Source organism: Artemia sp. Qi Xiang Cuo, chromosome 17, assembly GCF_049724085.1.
Source record: "Artemia sp. Qi Xiang Cuo chromosome 17, ASM4972408v1, whole genome shotgun sequence".
NCBI lineage: Eukaryota > Metazoa > Arthropoda > Branchiopoda > Anostraca > Artemiidae > Artemia > Artemia sp. Qi Xiang Cuo.
Genome location: NC_142810.1, coordinates 50802806 through 50817772, shown reverse-complemented (window position 1 = coordinate 50817772; position 14967 = coordinate 50802806). Strand labels below are relative to the sequence as shown.

General features: G+C 35.0%; 1 protein-coding gene across 1 annotated transcript in view; it reads left to right on the top strand.

The window, feature by feature from the left end:
- The window catches only part of ct (homeobox protein, cut), a 251784-nt gene that overhangs the window by 225528 nt on the left and 11289 nt on the right, over positions 1 to 14967 (top strand). The window contains exons 10-12 of the mRNA XM_089102897.1: positions 652 to 910; positions 3320 to 3711; positions 14317 to 14482. Of these exons, the coding sequence (XP_088959023.1) occupies positions 652 to 910; positions 3320 to 3711; positions 14317 to 14482 (817 nt within the window). The remainder of the gene's footprint in view (positions 1 to 651; positions 911 to 3319; positions 3712 to 14316; positions 14483 to 14967) is intronic.

Here is a 14967-nt window from a genome sequence, read left to right as displayed (position 1 = left end):
ATATCTAATTTTTTTGTTGTTTAGAAATACTAATAAACATTTAGTAAATACCCCGCTTGGTGACTAAAACCACGTTTTTGTTTCATTTAATTTTGTTGATCGATTATAATGGTTTATGTAAAATTGCCCAATTGCAGCACAAAAAAGTTGCTAGCGCAGCAAGATTTTTTTTTCGGCACAAAACCTGTTGCTGTAGTATCTTCTTAATAAAAATTCAGGGAAAGACAAAACATAGATAAAAGACTATGGATAACTTTTAAGAGTGGGAACTGGGGCTAATTTAGAAAAAAAAACTATTAGCGCCATCTAGTGTTTGGCGACACTTGGAATTTTTTCCAATGTAATAAGAACAATACTTGATTTTAATTAGTGCAAATAATAAAATTAGCGTAATAATAAGTGTCTGACCTCATTTCCTGCAAAAAAAGGGTTAGGAAGCTTGAAAAAACGCCAATTGTAGCCAAACGCTAGATGGCGCTGATAGTTTTTTGTCGGCACTAGAACCAGCTTCCACTCTTATAAGTTGTCCATACTCATTGGCATAGATGGCATTAAGGCATTCACGAAGAAAATGCTAATATTTCAAAAGACTTCGTTTGAGGTGAAAAGAGATTCAGTTTAGATTCTTTCTAAATCTTAGATTTTTGTCAGGTTAAAGAAGTTTTAAGTCAATATAGTATCAGCCAACGACTCTTCGGTGAAGCAGTGCTCGGTTTAAGTCAAGGCTCGGTGTCCGACCTTCTGGCACGGCCAAAGCCATGGCATATGCTGACGCAGAAAGGACGAGAGCCATTTATCAGGATGAAGCTATTCTTGGATGATGATACTGCCATACACCGATTGGTGGCGTCACAGTACAAAGTGGCACCGGAGCGCTTGATGAGGACTGCAGGATTTGCCACAGTTCCTCGTAAGTTTTTATTTGTGTTAGACTATTCATCGTATGCTTTGCTTACTTGAATTAATTTTATTTGTTACAGAACTATAGAACAGAGCACAGAAATAGTTTACAATAAAAACGGTTAGATTTAGAACTTTAATAAAGAAGTGTAGATGAATTCTCGCCCCAAAATTGGCCTTTAAAAATTGTAAATAAAAAACTACTGGATTAGAAACGCTGGTCATGAGAAAAATATAACCAAATAGGGTTGTAATAAGGACATACCAGCAAGGCCGTATTCAGGGGGGTGGGGGGGGGGGGGTTGAACGATCCTGAAATTTTTGTGCGACTCGTAAAAACGTAACAAAAATGCATATAAAAATTTTTTTATGCGTTTTGAAGTTTTTTTTTGTAAACCCTACCTAAAAAAAACACTCCCCTCCGAAAAATCGAGGATACGGTCTTGTGTACCAGGATCAGGGGCGGATCCAGGATTTTTTTTAGGAGGGGGCATAATAGGTTAATCCAAAAAAAAATTAGGGGGGGGGGGCAAAATAGGTTGATTCAATAAACTTGTGTTAGGAGAAAGTTTAATTAACGCAAACTTGATTTAATTAAGTAAATTACGCTACTTTAGACTCCACCCGGGGGGGGGCGGGCGCCCCCTCACCCCCTGGATCCGCCACTGACCAGGATGGTGTGGTTGAACACTGGTAATGAAAGAGCCTAATACAGTCACTCAAAACGATAACTTGTGCAACCCGTGGCCAAATCCCTGTTGGATGTGTGGCCTGAAAACGGAGGCCTTAAAATTGTTAGCAGAACTTGTAGTGCAGTAATTTATCATAGCTGATTTGATCAACCTGAATATATATGACAGATCAACCTGATTTGGTTTAACCTGAACCTTCCTGAAAGTTTTATACCGGCTGAAAATGGAATATTTTTTTTTAGATGATGGTTTTGAAGGTTATTGTTTTAGTTGAAGATTGTTGGTTGTTGGTTAGTTGGTTAGTTGCGGACATTTCTCTGCTGATGTTGTTATCAATCTGTTGGAAATATTCAGCATATTTTGTTTAAGTGTTCGATTTTTGCAGGTGATTTGAAGATTTTAAAGTGATACAAAAGTCCAACGGACGCAAAAATCCAACGGAATTTTTGGTTCGTCAATAACACCCATTAGACGGACTCAAAAATTTTAATCACATTATTCAGAAATATCTTAAGGGGGAAGATGATCTATCAGTCTTTGGATGTCCTTACCAGTCACAATAGGTTTTTGAAGTCCACTCCTAAGAGGGAAAGAACGTTGATAGTGTCCGTACTAGTAGTCCGTCCCTCTACATAGTGTCCGTACTGCATAGAAAAATAAAAGAAGATAATAGTAATATTCTTCTGCTTTTGAATAGTTATCTATTGCTTATTATGTTGTACAAACTTTTGTTGTTGCTTACGTAATGTTCGGATTTTTATTATTTTTTGTAGAATTTGTTTTTCTTCTGAGTTTTTTTTTTTGCAAATTTTTTGCAAATATTCGGACATCTATTATTGTTTGTAGTTTTTTTTTCTTGTAAAGTTTTTATTAAACGTTTTATCTATTTTTCAGTATATTTAATTGTAAATATAAATAGTAAGATACTTTTGCATTAATTAGCGACAATTTAAGGGAAGGTGCGATTTTGTTGTTTTATTCCTTTCGATCAGTGAAAATACAAAAATACAGTTTTCAACGATAATAAGCCCTATAAATAACGTTTTTTAAAATCTATGGGGGGGATTTAGGGGTCAAAAATGAAAGTTAAAAGTCTAGAGGGCAAAGGCCCTCATTCTGTCGCGTGAAATCATGGTTTTCATGTATGGCTAGACCTAAGATGGATTCAAGGGTAAAAAAAAGTTTTATTATGATAATAAAATAATAAATAAATAAAAAAAATGAACAAATAATAATAATAAAAAGTTCATATAGCTTTTTTGGAGGTGTAGTTGTCCTTGGGAATCACCAGATTGTTAATTTTTAAATTTTTGCGGGTGAAAAGTAGTTTTTGAATTTAACTAAGGGACGTTGCTGATTTTTTTTTTTACGATTTGGCACGACTAAACTGGCGAAAATGTAGTATTACCCTAAAGACTTCATAATTTTGAAACAGTAAAAAAAAAAACTAGAAAATCATGGTTTTTAGGTATGGGTAGACCTAAGATGGATCCAAGTGTAAAAAAAAGTAGATAATTAAAAGTGAACAAAATAATAATAATAAAAAGTTTTATATGGTGTCTCGAAAATAATTTAATATTCAATGTCAAAATTTGTTCTGATCCTAGTTCTGGAGATAATCCCAAAGTTAAGAAAGAACTTTCAAACTAATATAAATATGGACTTCATTAACTTAGCCCTCTGAATAGTTTACGTAAATTTAACTATACCCAAATTTTCTTTTTCAGAGTCTGTTGGGAAGTTTCCTCCACGTCCTCCAACTAGTTCTCCAAGTACGCGGCCTCTTCCAGCAAGTTCCCTTAGAAATCGTTGGGGGGAAAGCATACCTCTCCCTCTTGGCTTTCCTTTTGGGATGCCACCTAGCTATCCAAGTCATATCCCACCCCAATTCCTACCTGTTGTGAACCGTGATCTTTCTCTAAAAAGGGAATCCACCCCAATTAAAGAAGAATCTGGTCGAAGCAGTTCAACTCCAGGTTGTCCTCCAGACGTTGGATTCGAGCCCTCCTTACCCTCACAGAATATTTATGAAATCGCTGCCCTTACGCCAGACCTGGATACTCAACTAGTTACCAGTCGGGTTAAAGAAGTCTTATTAGCTAATAATATTGGCCAAAAAGTAAGTGTGTTTTTTTTCTTTTTTCAGTAACTCTAAATTTTTGTTTCAAGTGGGGAATTTTTTTTAATCTAAGAAAGTTTAGAAACCTTTGAGCTCTTTACGGTAAACTTTTTTAGTATTTTTAAAAAAGCTTCTTATGGTTCTAATTAAACGAACCTTGTGTTTCGTTTTAAAGAATTGGGATAAAATTCAAACATAAGCGTAAAAAGTGAGGTTTTGAAGAAGGGGTAACCCTCTCATATAAAAAATAGCTTCTGTTCGTTTTAATTTTTAATGTTGATCCTTAATTTCAGTTGAAAAAAGTTGTTTTTTTTATTTACTTTCTGATAGTTTTTTTTAATGCCAGGAAATCTGGCTCCACCTGCACGGAAAAATCCCTCCTCCCCACGGGTATATCCTCTATACAATTCAATCTTAGTGAAAATGTATTCCGGACAATTATTCATAATAACGCGTAAAATTGAGCCGGAAAGAGAAAGTGAGACATCAAAAGAATTTTGTATAGGAATTCTGACAAATCCCCCTGTGTAATATTTACCCTGAAAAAATCACCCCCTGGACACTCCTCCCATGGAAAATTATCCCTGTGGAAAATTCACCCCCCCCCCTAAAAATGTATGCATAATTCTCAATAAAAATACTTTACCTAAGCAACGGGCAAATTTTATAACTAAAATACCTTTTCTCAGGGGCTTTGATAGAGAGAGGGGGGGGGGGGGGGTCGTATTAACTCCAAAGGCATAGTTATTCGGCCTTTCAACTATGTTGAACAAAATGGCTATCTCAAACTTTTGATCGGACGATTTTGGGAAAAAAGGGGCGTGGAAGTGGCCCTAGTTGACCTCCAATATTTTTAATTACTTAAAAAGGACACTAGAACTTTTAATTTCCTTTTGAATTGACCCTCTCCCAATATTCTAGGACCACTGGGTCGCCCCTGAAGTTACCATCCCTGAAAAAAACACGTGCATCCATGATCTTTCTTCTGGCAAAAAATACAAAGTTCCAAATTTTAGGTTTCGGTTAATATTGAGCCGGGTCGCTCCTTACAGTCAGGCCAGGATTCAAGCATAGGTCAACTAGGCCCGGACCTAGGGGCGCACAATGCCGAGGGGCGCAAAAAAAAAAACACTAATTAATTTTTTTCCTAACAAAAACTGGACGAATCCGATATATCGTCAAAGCGCCAGGTGCACTTTACTGCTACGCTACCTATTCACAGGACAGTGATTTTAAAATAACACGGGAATTCCGTAGCCGCTTATAAACTTTCCACTATCTCCGAATTTTCAGGGATTTTCCCGTAAATCGCTTGGGCCTAGGGGCGCCAAAGACTTAAATCCGGTCCTGCTTACAGTTTATTACCAGGAACTGTTTGACAGACAGATAGATATAGATAGATATTTATATATGTCTAGATAAAAGGATTTTCCTACTGTTTACATCAGTCTTGAAAAATATATGAGGTACGCCCTTTTGTTTTGTTCACGACAAGGTGTTTTCTCTTCAAATTAATAACTCTAACTGTAATATTTTGAAAGCTATATTTCGCACTTGTTATGCTGTAGTTTTAAAAGACCCCATTTCTATGCTTCCCCCTTCATTCTTAAGACAATCACGTATAATCTGTTCAATTCAATAAGTTTGTTTTCAAGCCAACGGAATTATGTACAGTTCATTTCACCCTCTATCGCACATTTTTCGTAAAGTTGTCCATTCCCTTACGGAATTATTCGTCAAGATAGACGCTTTTTTGTTTGTTGGTTTTTTATAGGCTAATAAAAATTCGAACATTGGTTATTACTGTCTAGATCTCATTGGGAATTTCTAAGTTAGAAATTTGATGAAAGGTCTGCTCAAGATCAATACTTGGCTAGCCTTGGGGTTACATGTTTCCTCATATTCGTTACAGAAAACGAAACTGATTTTTATGAGAAGTAATAAAAGATGATATTTCCGAGGATATGCCGATTTTAAGTGCTGAGAGATTTAGATCTCGTTTTCTAGAAGATGCTTAGAAAAAAAGCATTTGATGGGTGGTCTGATTTGCTAAATTCTATTTATCATTTTCTTAGATTTGCAAAATGTGATGTTTAACTGACAACAGAGGATTGATTTATTGCTTAGTTTTAACTATTCTATTGTGTGATAAGGGGGTGCTCACATAACTACATAGGTGAACACGTTTTTGTGCCCCCTTTTTGTCCTTTTTGTGTGTCGAAGTCGTTACCGAGGTCTAATTCTAATACATCCTCTTTTTTTAATTCTACATTTGGTTTCCTTAGATTGGCGAAATGAGGTGCTTAATTGACAACAGAGGATTTATTTATTGCTTAGTTTTTAACTATTCTATTGTGTGATAAGGGGGTGCTCACATAACAACATAAGTGAACACGTTTTTGTGCCCCCTTTTTGTCCTGTTTTGTGTGTCGAATTCGTTACCCAGGTCCAATTCTAACACATCCTCTTTAATAATGATAATAATAATTTATTTATTACCCACTATAAAACAGAAGCTGAATTGTTGAGTTGGCATGCATGATATCCAACCGGTCGCTTTTTCAAGCATTTTCTTGCGTTAGTTCGACTTTTTTTCACATTGATTTGTTTTTTTGTTTATAAAAATGTATGAACCTGAACCTGAAGCGGAGTTCATCAAGAACAAAAAAAAAAAAAAAAAAAAAAAAAAAAAAAAAAAAAAATTATTTTTTAAATTCTACATTTGGTTTCCTTAGATTGGCAAAATGAGGTGCTTAATTGACAACAGAGGATTTATTTATTGCTTAGTTTTTAACTATTCTATTGTGTGATAAGGGGGTGCTCACATAACTACATAGGTGAACACGTTTTTGTGCCCCCTTTTGTCCTGTTTTGTGTGTCGAATTCGTTACCCAGGTCCAATTCTAATACATCCTTTTTTTTAATTCTACATTTGATTTACTTAGATTGGCAAAATGAGGTGCTTAATTAACAACAGAGGATTTATTTATTGCATAGTTTTTAACAATTCTATTGTGTGATAAGGGGGTGCTCACATAACTACATAGGTGAAAATATTTTTGTGCCCCCTTCGTGTCCTGTTTTGTGTGTCGAATTCGCTACCCAGGTCAAATTCTAATACATCCTTTTTTTTAATTCTACATTTGATTTACTTAGATTGGCAAAATGAGGTGCTTAATTAACAACAGAGGATTTATTTATTGCATAGTTTTTAACAATTCTATTGTGTGATAAGGGGGTGCTCACATAACTACATAGGTGAAAATATTTTTGTGCCCCCTTCGTGTCCTGTTTTGTGTGTCGAATTCGTTACCCAGGTCCAATTCTAATACATCCTTTTTTTTAATTCTACATTTGATTTACTTAGATTGGCAAAATGAGGTGCTTAATTAACAACAGAGGATTTATTTATTGCTTAGTTTTTAACTATTCTATTGTGTGATAAGGGGGTGCTCACATAACTACATAGGTGAAAATATTTTTGTGCCCCCTTCGTGTCCTGTTTTGTGTGTCGAATTCGTTACCCAGGTCCAATTCTAATACATCCTTTTTTTTAATTCTACATTTGATTTTCTCAGATTGGCAAAATGAGGTGCTTAATTGACAACAGAGGATTGATTTATTTCTTAGTTTTTAACGATTCAAGGCAGTGCTCACATAACTACATAGGTTAAAACGGTTTTGTGCCCCCTTCTTGTCCTGTTTTGTGTGTTGAATTCGTTACCCTGGCCCAATTCTAATACATCCTCTTTTATTTTAATTATACGTTTGCTTTTCTTAGATTTGCAAATGAGATGCTTAATTGACAACAGAGGATTGATTTATCGCTTAGATCTTAGGAATTCTATTGAATGACAAGTGGGTACTTACACAATCAGGTGAACACAACTTTCTGGCCCCCTTTTGCCCTGTTTGATATATGTCCAATATCCCCTTCTCTGTCCTCAATCTTACGGTTGGTTTGAAATATAACTGAGCTTAAGCATTCAATCCCAGTTACCTCCCATTACGTAGGTATGACTCTGTAGATGTGTCGTGATATACATATGACAGTTCGACAAATCTCGTGAGTTCAGGAAGTCCATCCCTAGACTCCCCTCACCACATTCTTGTGTAGCCTGAGTTTGTCTGATCCACTCAAAGGCATCCAAATTTGGATACTAATGCTGAATTTCCACTCTCTAGATCTAGAAGAAAACTATACAATTCTAAAAACTCTCTTAAAAATTGTAAGATACCTAATATTATTCTTTAAGGCGCAACAATATATTTTCAACTCGATCCCCTCCTAATAGTAAAATATATATCCTGAATCGTATAGATGCTGTGAAATCTCCGAACGCAGAATATGCTATGATATCCCTTATTTGCCATTAAATAAATTTAAAGAAAAGGGATAATCCATTGCGTATATACAATTCCGGGTATATATTTGAAAATTAGGGGGGGAGGGGTTAAGTTTACTGGCTGATTGTTTCACTATAGCATGCCAGCACTTCTACAGGCATCATAGACCAGTCACTGTTTACTCTTATATGGCGTCCTTGCCATTACTCTTATATGGCGTCATATATGGCGTCATTGGATCCCAATTGGGAAAGGGGATTGCCCCTCTTCATTTTTTTAGAATAAAGGGTTTATTAATAAACAAAAAACATAACAAAACCTGAAGCAAAGCTTGTTTAGGTAAATAATCCCCCCCCCCCCCCCCTAAGCCTAAATATCGTTAGATTAGAGAAATGTTTTTAATATTGTAATAGAAAACATAAATAAATGTATTTGAAAAAAAAAATTGTATCTCCATTAAAAAAAAAAAAAAATCAAATGTCTCCTACATTTACGTGAATCGGTGCCCCATGACATTGAAACGATGTGTGGCGTTTACGTAATATAGTGACCACACCAAAGAAGTGAAGTCAGGTTAATCCTCATTAAATATACCATTAAATATACCTCATTTAATAATTTTGTAACAAAATTATGGAAACTACAAAAGAAAATTAAGGGAAGCGGGCCACCTAGAACGCATTATATTGAATACCTAACCACATCTAAATATTAAATAATTAATTAAAATATACCTGCATAGTTACCTTTTATCTCGCTCGGACTAATCTCCGAGTGGACACAGAAAACCGGTTTCATTACAGATCAAGAACAAAGTGTAGTCGCTATAACACGTAAGTTCCAAATGTTTTTCTAAGCTCATCAAACACTGATGAAGATTACACTAAAAAAAAGAAAAAAAAAAGTTTCCAGTTGAGATGGCTACCAAAATCAGGAAATATGAAGCACTATTCAAATACTCTGATGCAAGTTTGCTTTTGTTTTAAAGGCTAGCTAAACCTTGACAGCTGAGACAATACGATTGTCTTCTCTTCAAATTTCGATTTGTTTTATCCTATTATTCAATGATCAGTCGACATCCGTTGTGTTTTTATCAAATTCTCTTTGCATAGCCAATTGGTTACTGCTATTTATAGTTTTATTTGCGAAATATTTGAATTGAAAACCGAACTGCATAGCTTTAATTGTGGTTGACTTGGTCGGCGAATTTCAAACTTTTGTTGATTTCAAACTTAAAAGGCGCAAAGCCATACTTAATTCTCATTCAAGCGCCTAAGTGGAAATAAAAAAAGGTCAATAAACGAAGCTACTTCGCTAATTATGGTTTGAGCAGGGAGAAAGAATATAACTACCTGCAAAGAAAAGGAAGAACCTGACATTTAACAGTAATCAAATTAAAGAAAAGAAAAACATTCTAAAACTGCTGCCAACCCGTTCGCCAAAATTGTCTCTAATATCCCCCTCTTCCCAAAATGATTCTGAATTCTTAAGGGAGGGAGGGGGATTCTTAATTAAGGGAGGGGGGCTATTAAGTCTTCAAAATGTAAGGAAATCAAGGTTTTTCTATGAAAATGACATTCATTATTTACTATCAAACAGTTCGTGGTAACGAACTGTAAGTAAGGAGCGACCCGGCTCAATGGTAACCGAAACTCTAAAAAACGGAATTTTGATACCAATAGATACATCAAAAGAATCAGATTTTAATTGTGATTTCAAATATATAAGTTTCATCAAGTTTAACTCTATCTATAAAAAGTTACGCGCTTGAGAAAATTTGGCTGATTTTCGAAAAAAGGGAAAAAGACCCCGTAAAAGCTATAGAACCTTAATTAAAATCACACCATCATATTCAGCGTATCAGAGAACCCTCCTGTAGAGGTTTTAAGCTCCTATCTACAAAAATGTGGAATTTTCCATTTTTTGCCAGAAGAAAGATCACGGATGCGTGTTTATTTGTTTTTTTTTGTTTGTTTTTTTCCCAGGGGTGATCGTATAGACCAAGTGGTCCTAGAATACCTTGGGAGGGCTCATTGGATTGGAAATTAAGAGTTCTAGTGCCCTTTTTAAGTGACAAAAAAATGGAGGGCAACTATGCCCCCTCCCCCGCTCATTGTTTTCCCAAAGTCTCCTGATCAAAATTTTGAGATTGCCATTTTGTTCAGCATGTTCGAAAATATTATAAGTATGTCTTTTAGGATGACTTAATCCCCCAAAATTCCCGGAAGGAGGGCTGAAAGTTATGAACTTTACCCAATGTTAACATATAGTATTGGTTATTGGGAAGTATACAGTACAGACGTTTTCAGGGGAGATTTTTCCCAAAGTCATCTGATCAAAAATTTGAGATACCCATTTTGTTCAGCATGGTCGAAAATATTATAAATATGTCTTTTAGGATGACTTAATCCCTCGAAGCCCCCAGGAGGAGGGCTGAAAGTTATGAACTTTACCCAATGTTAACATATAGTATTGGTTATTGGGACCCGGCTCAATGGTAACCGAAACTCTAAAAAACAGAATTTTGGTACCAATAGATTCATCAAAAGAATCAAATTTTAATTCTGATTTTAAATATAGAAGTTTCATCAAGTTTAATCCTACCCATCAAAAGTTACGCGCCTGAGAAAATTTGGCTGATTTTTGAAAAAGGGGGAGAAGACCCCCTAAAAGCTATAGAATCTTAATGAAAATCACACCATCATATTCAGCGTATCAGAGACCCCTAATATCGAGGTTTCAAGCTCTTGTCTACAAAAATGTGGAATTTATTTTTGGCCAGAAGAAAGATCAAGGATGCGTTTTTATTTTCATTTATTTTGTTTCCCCCAAGGGTGATCGTATCGACCCAGTGGTCCTAGAATATCGTGGGAGGGCTCATTGGAATGGAAATTAAAAGTTCTAGTGCCCTTTTTAAGTGACAAAAAAAATGGAGGGCAACTAGGCCCCCTCCCATGCTCATTGTTTTCCCAAAGTCACCTGATCAAAATTTTGAGATTGCCCTTTTGTTCAGCATGTTCGAAAATATTATAAGTACGTCTTTTAGGATGACTTAATCCCCCAAAATTCCCGGAAGGAGGGCTGAAAGTTATGAACTTTACCCAATGTTAACATATAGTATTGGTTATTGGGAAGTATACAGTACAGACGTTTTCAGGGGAGATTTTTCCTGGTAGCGGGGGGGGGGGGGTCGGGCAGGAACGTAAGCAGGGTGGGGGGAGCCACCGGGCCCGCCCCCCCCCCCCCGAAATCTCACGATTTTTTTCATTTTCCCAAAATTTTCTGATTTTTCTCACAGAATAATGGGTTTGAAGGATTTGCCCCCCACCCCGAAACAAATTGGCCCCCCCGAAACAAATTCCTGCGTACGTGCCAGTGGTCGGGGGTTTTGTAGGAGGATCTTTCCATGAAGGAATTTTTCGTGGGGGAAGGGACATCGCTATGAAGGGGACGCCGGACTTCCCAACATTATTTAAAAAAAGATCAGAAATTAAATATAAAAAAACAAGTTTTTCAACTGCAACAGCAGCAACATCAAAACTTTAAAACGAACAGAAAATATTACATATATGATTGGGTTCACCCCCTAGTCAGTACCTCTCTCTTTAAGCCAAAGATTTTTTAGTACTTTCATAAGAGCTATTTATTCTAATTGACGGCCTTTGTGATTAAGCGGTAATTTTTAAAGAATTGGAACAAAATTCGAACTTTGGCTTAAAGAGCAAGGCATGGACTAGGGGGCGAACCCCCTCATGTATGTATTAAAAATTTACGAATATAGAAGTTCTTTACGTAAGTTCATTCGTAAGTTACGTATATTTATTACTAATAAAAACGTTCGTAAATGAAATGGAACAACTTTCGAGAAAGCCATTTAACCAAATAAAAGTAAATTAATATGAAAATTTTGTTTTAATTATTCATGTATTGTGAGCCAAGATCAAAACCTGCATTTATTCAAAAACGTTCAAATATTAAATAAAAAAAACAAGTTTTTTTAACTGAAAGTAAGGAGCGACATTAAAACTTAAAACGAACAGAAATTATTCCGTATATGAAAGGGGCTGTCCCCTCCTCAACGCCTTGCTTTTTACGCTAAAGTTTGACTTTCTCACAACTCTATTTTTTTTAAACAATAAAAAACAATAACTTTTAGGGGGAAAGACCCCCTAAAAGTTATAGAACCTTAATGAAAATCACACCATCATATTCAGCGTATCATAGAACCCTACTGTAGAGGTTTCAAGCTCCTATCTACAAAAATGTGGAATTTTGCATTTTTTGCCAGAAGAAAGATCACAAATGTTTATTTGTTTTTTTTTTCATTGGGCTCATTGGAACGGAAATTAAAAGTTCTAGTGCCCTTTTTAAGTGACCAAAAAAAAAATGAAGGGCAACTAGTCCCCCTCCCACGCTTATTTTTTTCTCAAAGTCACCCGATCAAAATTTTGAGATAGCCATTTTGTTCAGCATGGTCGAAAATATGATAAATATGTCTTTTTTATTGTTTGAAAAATAGAGTTGTGAGAAAGTCAAACTTTAGCGTAAAGAGCGAGGCGTTGAGGAGGCGATAGTCCCTTTAATATAAGGAATAAGGTTTTCATTGTTTAAAAAAAAATAAGAGTTTTGAGAAAGTCAAACTTTAGCGTAAACAGCGAAGAGTTGAGGAGGGGAAATCCCCTTTCATATACGGAATAATTTCTGTTCGTTTTAAGTTTTAATGTCGCTCCTTACTTTCAGTTTAAAAAATTGTTTTTTTTAAGTTAATTTTCTGAAAGATCGACAGGTTTTATATATATATATATATATATATATATATATATATATATATATATATATATATATATATATATATATATATATATATATATATATATATATATATATATATATATACCAAAACATGGTGATAATATAATACTTTAGAAAATTATGGAAACTATGACAAAGAATTATGGGAAGCAGTCCGCGCAGAGCGCATTATATTAAATACCTAACCTACTTACCCTAACTTCTAACCCCCTCCAAATATTAAATATTTAATTAAAATTTACCTACATCGTAGTTTTCTAACTCAAAATAAGCAAATCATAACCGATTCCAGAGAGGCAAACCTATCTTTACTATCTAGGAGATAGTATGGACCTTGGGGGCGGGTGTAACTTCATGACCAACAAACTTTGAGCATTGGCACATTTAGAAAAAATAGGCCAGAAGACAATTGGGTTGAAAATTGCAAATAATCCTATTCTGATCCATTTAATTACTTGTTTTATGTTGCAAGAGAGTTAAACTTAAGTCGGCTAAGCAAAAGCCAGGAAATTCCGATGCTGCAGGTATACAAAGCAAGTCAGGATAATCTAACAGTAGTCCCGAGATACGAACCCGTATCTCGGGATGTAGGGTTGACCCTACATCCCAGAACCTCTACTCCTTTACGATATTAATAAATATGATTTATTATCAATTCCTTATTATTGTCGTTTATTATTCATTTATTTATTATTGTAAATCATAGTAATAATTTATTACTATCGAACATTATTTGTAATCATTAATTTATTATTATTCTTTATTAATTAGCATTATTATTGCTTAATATTATTAATTTATCACTATTACCATTATTCGGCGAGAAAAAGAGAGATTAACTTTCCTATAATTTCTAGTAAGAACGTATTTTAATTTCCTTAGTTTTAACTGTGACTCATTATAGTAAGCCAGTCGCGTTATCCATTTATGTGCATGTCAGATATGGAAGTCAAATGACCCCACCTTCAACTCTACAGGAGAACCAGCCAGGATTTTAAACCCCGCCCTTTTAAAACCTTATTGGTTCTTTTCTACTGCTGTGTGGAATGTTAAGCCAGTAAGAATTCAATTCAATTCATTAATTACTAAAATAATTACATAAGTACACTTAGGCGCTAGAGGTCCCAAGAAGCATAGTTTGTAGAGGACCTCGTATCAATCCCAAAATCCACACAAAACAAATCAGGGAAGAAAAAATACAACAATATCTCAAAAATATAACCACTTTACGAAAAAAAAACAACCGCTACAAAATTACCTTAGACTTAATTTTCTCCAAACTGAAACTTCCTCTATTTAGTTTTTGGGCTGCAGTATTTTTACAGTTAGTCCCTCTGTTTATCTAAGGTATACCCTTCATACTAAGTGTTATACCTTTCATACCATGTTATACCTTTTATACCCTTCATACTTAGTAGTGATTTTAAGGTACGCGCTCTTTTGCAGTTATTCGGCGAGGCAGTACTGGGTCTGTCACAAGGATCTGTATCAGAGCTGCTAAGTAAGCCAAAACCTTGGACAATGCTCAGCGTGAAAGGGCGAGAGCCCTTTGTTCGTATGCACCTATGGCTAAGTGACCAAAGAAACGTTCAGCGACTGCAGCAGATAAAGAGTAAGTTGTAGGGGCAATAAGGGTAGCTTCAGGGGTATAACAGTTTTTTGGGGAAATTTGTGACGTAAACTATGGTAAAGAGATGGTTGTGTCGTTTTTTACAGGAGTAACCCGAAAATTTTTTTTTCTGTTTTATTTTTCTTTGCGCTGAGGACGGCGTGTTGATTACACAGGAAAATTTTCGTGGTTTAGTTTTTTTTTCTTAGTTTTCACTATTTTCCGTTTCTTTTTTTCTTTTCTTTTTCTTCTGAGTTTTGAAATTTAAATTTTCGAATTTTAGGCAATCAAAATCATATTTTCACATGTATATTCTGTATAAGAAATTCAATCAAACTAAAATTGTTTCACAAAAATATTTTGTTAAATATTAATTATTAAAGCTTTTATTTATTAAAGCTTTATATTTCTTGGCTATTTATTTTTGTCTATTTATAAAGCTTTAGCTATTATTTTTTTCACAGCCAAGTTCGACTTTAACCGCCATT